General features: G+C 29.4%; 1 protein-coding gene across 1 annotated transcript; it reads right to left on the reverse strand.

Moving 5' to 3' along the window:
• Nucleotides 1-1,376: 1,376 nt before the first annotated feature.
• LOC140867014 (uncharacterized) lies at nt 1,377-3,120 on the reverse strand. The gene is made up of 4 exons (XM_073272082.1): nt 2,844-3,120; nt 2,427-2,509; nt 2,188-2,306; nt 1,377-1,464 (listed from the first exon to the last, which is right to left on the reverse strand). Exons 1-4 carry the CDS (start codon nt 3,118-3,120, stop codon nt 1,377-1,379), a joined length of 567 nt encoding a protein of 188 aa, XP_073128183.1.
• Between the last annotated feature and the right edge of the window lie 877 nt (nt 3,121-3,997).

The following is a 3,997-nucleotide window of genomic DNA, read 5'->3' on the forward strand; positions in this document are numbered from 1 at the left end:
ATTCTGTCTTAAAATTTTAATATAAAAAAATAACTGTATAAATAATTAATTGTAGTAGAAGTAACTTAATAAAAGATGAGAAATTATATTAAATATAAAAGTAGCTATATATCTGATACGGATGAAAATTTAACCTAAATAAATGGGAGAGAAAGAAATATATTTTTATATATATAAATATATATATACCTAAATAAATGGGAGAGAAAGAAATATATTTTTATATATATAAATATATATATACCGTTTAATTGAGGGATAAGATAAATAATATATAGATAAGTAATATAATGTAATAAAAATAAATAAAAAATAATAGTTAAAATAGTATTGAATTTGATTGATAGATTATAGTTTATTAGATTTAATTGATTAAATTTTATATAAAAATATTAAATGATCATTTTAACTTTTTATTAAATAAAATATAAATAATATTATTTATAAAGAATAATATAGTAATTTAAATTCAATGATTTATTGATGCAAGATAAATTATTAATAATTTGATTGATGTAAAATTAATAATTAAAAGGGGGATAAATAATATTATGAGGATAACACGATATTAAATGAAATAAATTATACAAAAATTAATAAATAATAATAATAATAATAATAATAATAATATGTACGAAACGAGACAGAGAGTATTGAATTCAGCATTTTATCCTTACCATAAAAAATACATACTTTAATTTTTATTTTCATATTTTTTTTACAAAAAGACATTAAAATCAAAGGCGATGCTCAAATCACTCAAAAGTACCTAAATCAAAATTGAACCCAAAAATTTTCACTCGCATAATTCGGATATTATTTAATTTGTCGCATCACCGACACTTCAAATTCACAAGCAACCGTGCCGTATAAATCACAAATTATATCATTTGCTCCTTGACGGTGTTTTATCCAACATGCCACATATCTCACAACCATATCCTGTCTGTGTCTTCCACACATACCTAGCTAGAGCTAAAATGATTTAAAAAGCTCCTATAGATTCGTAGACATTGTTTACTTAATTTTTAATGAAAATCACATAATATATATATATACATATTATGATATTAATGCATATACATTAATATATACATCGTAATTTTGTTTTAAAAAAAAAACTCATAAATCCAACAACAATGAAAAGAAATTACAATAATCTTAGCATTTATTAATACTGCACACTGGGCCATTTCCACCTGCAGACAATGGCTTCCAACCGTACATACGCAAGTACATGGTAACATGTCTCGTAAAGGAAAAAACATATATATTAGGTAGTCCATTATTTATTCTCACAAAATCTATTACTATATATATCTTATAATTCGACTAGAGATACATAGAAATAGTATTCGATTTTTGTAAATTATCCATCAATGTGATTTCTTTTGCGGTTTCACGATGAGCACCGGACACCTTGCGTGGTGGACACAGTAATCGCTCACACTTCCCAACAACGCCCTAAAACATTTCGCCAAACCATATATGTTCGTTAAATTTAGCTTATTATATATTACATAATACAAACAAATTTCTAAATGATATTGGATTAACATTAGTATAAAAAATTTGTTGGAGGTGCAGGTTGATATAATAAATTAAGTTAATTAAATTAAATTAATAAAAGAATAAATATTTTTTCCAATTAATTATTTACTAGCACGTACATATAATATATTAGAGTACTGTTGTATACAAGCAATCCGTTTTTTATAATAAAATTATATTTTAATTAAAATTATCAAATAAAATGATTGCACTATATATTAAATATAAAAAAATGAAAGAAATATTTAAACGAAAAAAAGAAAAAAAATTGAGATAATAAATACATATTATATTAATTATATTAAATATAAAAAACGAGAGAAATAGTTAAATGAGAAAAAGAAAAGAAATTGAGATAGTAAAGAGAAGGGTTTATGATGTGTGTGTTTTATATATATAAAAACCTATAATGTTCATCACTATGTTTATTACTGATGTGACACTATTTTATTGGATGTGATAAAGATGTGATAAATTGTAGTTCCAATAGAATACTGCCACATCATTGGTGGGCATGGTCGTAAGCATACACTTAAAAGAAACTATATATATATTCTATATATATTTTTGTTGGCAAACCAAGAGATAATCAACTGAAGGTCTTTTACATAATAGTAGTATAGATATAGATAATACCTCTTGATTTGGCCAAGCCCGCGACTGCCGATAACGAGAAGATGAATGTTCATATCTTCCACAGCCCGACAGATGGCGTCCTTTGGATCACCCTCAAGGATCAGAGTCTTCGCAATCAACTGCGTGAATGATGAATCAAATACATATATATCCCTTTAATCGGCCCTTTTAGTAATATTCAATCAATTAGAGGAAAATTAATTAATTTTATGGGCAAATTAATTTAATTTGTCACATACTGATTTCTCCCTACACATTTCATACGCACGGGACAGAATTCTCGCGGCATTCTGCTCCTGGGATTTGCTTGTGGATTCCTCAACTGGTTAACAAGATATTATATTGAATAATCAAGCGGTGAAATCAACTTATATATTTTAGAGGATTTATATATATATATATATATATATATATATATATATATATATATATATATATATATATATTATTTTGATCACATAGGCAACCATCATGGACAATTACGTGAGCAACAGCCGACGTGACACCTTATACATTCAACGAGTGATTGACGTAAGCTATTGCTCACGTAGTTGTCTGGTTGCTCATTTGATCAAAACTCTATATATATATATATATATATATATATATATATATATATATAAATGAGCTATATAATTAATGGAGCAAAAACATACCATATCCACTGGGGAAACCATAGCGAGGCATGGGCTGCACCACATGGGCTATGGTGACCACCTTGGATTCGCCAGTAGTTTCCGTACTGCCTGGTGTGGCGTTGAATCCACCGGCCGAGCCCTGACGCAAAATCTTATCGAGGAGCCATTGAAGCGCGTGGAAGCTCTCGTCGCTGTCGTCGATGGCCACCAATATATTCATGTGCTTTGTCTGTTCCGCCGTCATCGCCGTACCCGCCGCATCACGCGCAGCTGCAGCGCCATACGACTCCTCCATCTCGATCCCGGCTAGTTCGGTCTCTGTATGTAGGAGCCGCGACGCGCACAATGTTTGTTTATGATATATATGGTTGGCTCGATGCACGGCGCGTGTAAGGATTTGTTATATGGACACGTGTTTTTTTGGTCGTTATTGCATGCATGCTGAAATGGATAGTTGTTCGTGCATGGTGGACAAATGTCGAGTATTAAAAACATTGACGAAGGATTGTTTGGCTGATTGGAAAATTCAACTAAATTTGATGAAAATAATGATTTTGATTAAGATGGAGTGAGGGACGTCGGTGTGGATTAAATATTTAAAAAAAGTAACTGTTATTAAAATTTTGAAAAATGACATATAATAAATAAATATAAACAAAACTATAAAAGTAAGACAAAGTTGATAGTTGGATGCGACTACACGGTGGAATTCACCTGATTAATCATAATATCGATGTAACAATTACTATAATTTAAACTGTTTGGAATAACGAAAATTCAAAGCATAATTGATATTTAATGAGATTCATTGAGATTTCACGGAGATTTTGTTAAAAGGATGGTATTCTGAAGAATTTGACAATCAACAGTGCGCAGCAACAAAGAATAAGTCGAGACGAGAGAGTTTCTCTATCCGCAAGACGAAATTGCCCGTTAAAAGTGCTCGACGTTGGATGCATTAATCGTTTCTAAGATACAAAGACTTTGCGAACGAGATATATCAACACAAAAAATATCTCGAACTTCAGCGAACTAAAATATGAAAACATTAACTTTCTTTTGAGAAAGAGGGAGGAAATCGCAGTGAAAGCAAAAACTCTGATGTTTTACTTTCTCAAATGTTTTGTCAGCGTTTCAGATGTTTTTCTATATATTTATACGTTATAACCGAT

The sequence above is a fragment of the Henckelia pumila genome, chromosome 1 (genome assembly GCF_033568475.1).
Source record: "Henckelia pumila isolate YLH828 chromosome 1, ASM3356847v2, whole genome shotgun sequence".
Classification (NCBI taxonomy): domain Eukaryota; kingdom Viridiplantae; phylum Streptophyta; class Magnoliopsida; order Lamiales; family Gesneriaceae; genus Henckelia; species Henckelia pumila.

Bases quoted from the DNA above. Each gene is read 5' to 3' on its own strand.
- LOC140867014 (XM_073272082.1), bottom strand. From the start codon at position 3,120: ATGGAGGAGTCGTATGGCGCTGCAGCTGCGCGTGATGCGGCGGGTACG. The intron at 2,510-2,843 runs GTATGTTTTTGC...CTTGTTAACCAG, and splicing joins TGGTTTCCCCAGTGGATATG to TTGAGGAATCCACAAGCAAA. The intron at 2,307-2,426 runs GTATGTGACAAA...TCATTCACGCAG, and splicing joins AAATGTGTAGGGAGAAATCA to TTGATTGCGAAGACTCTGAT.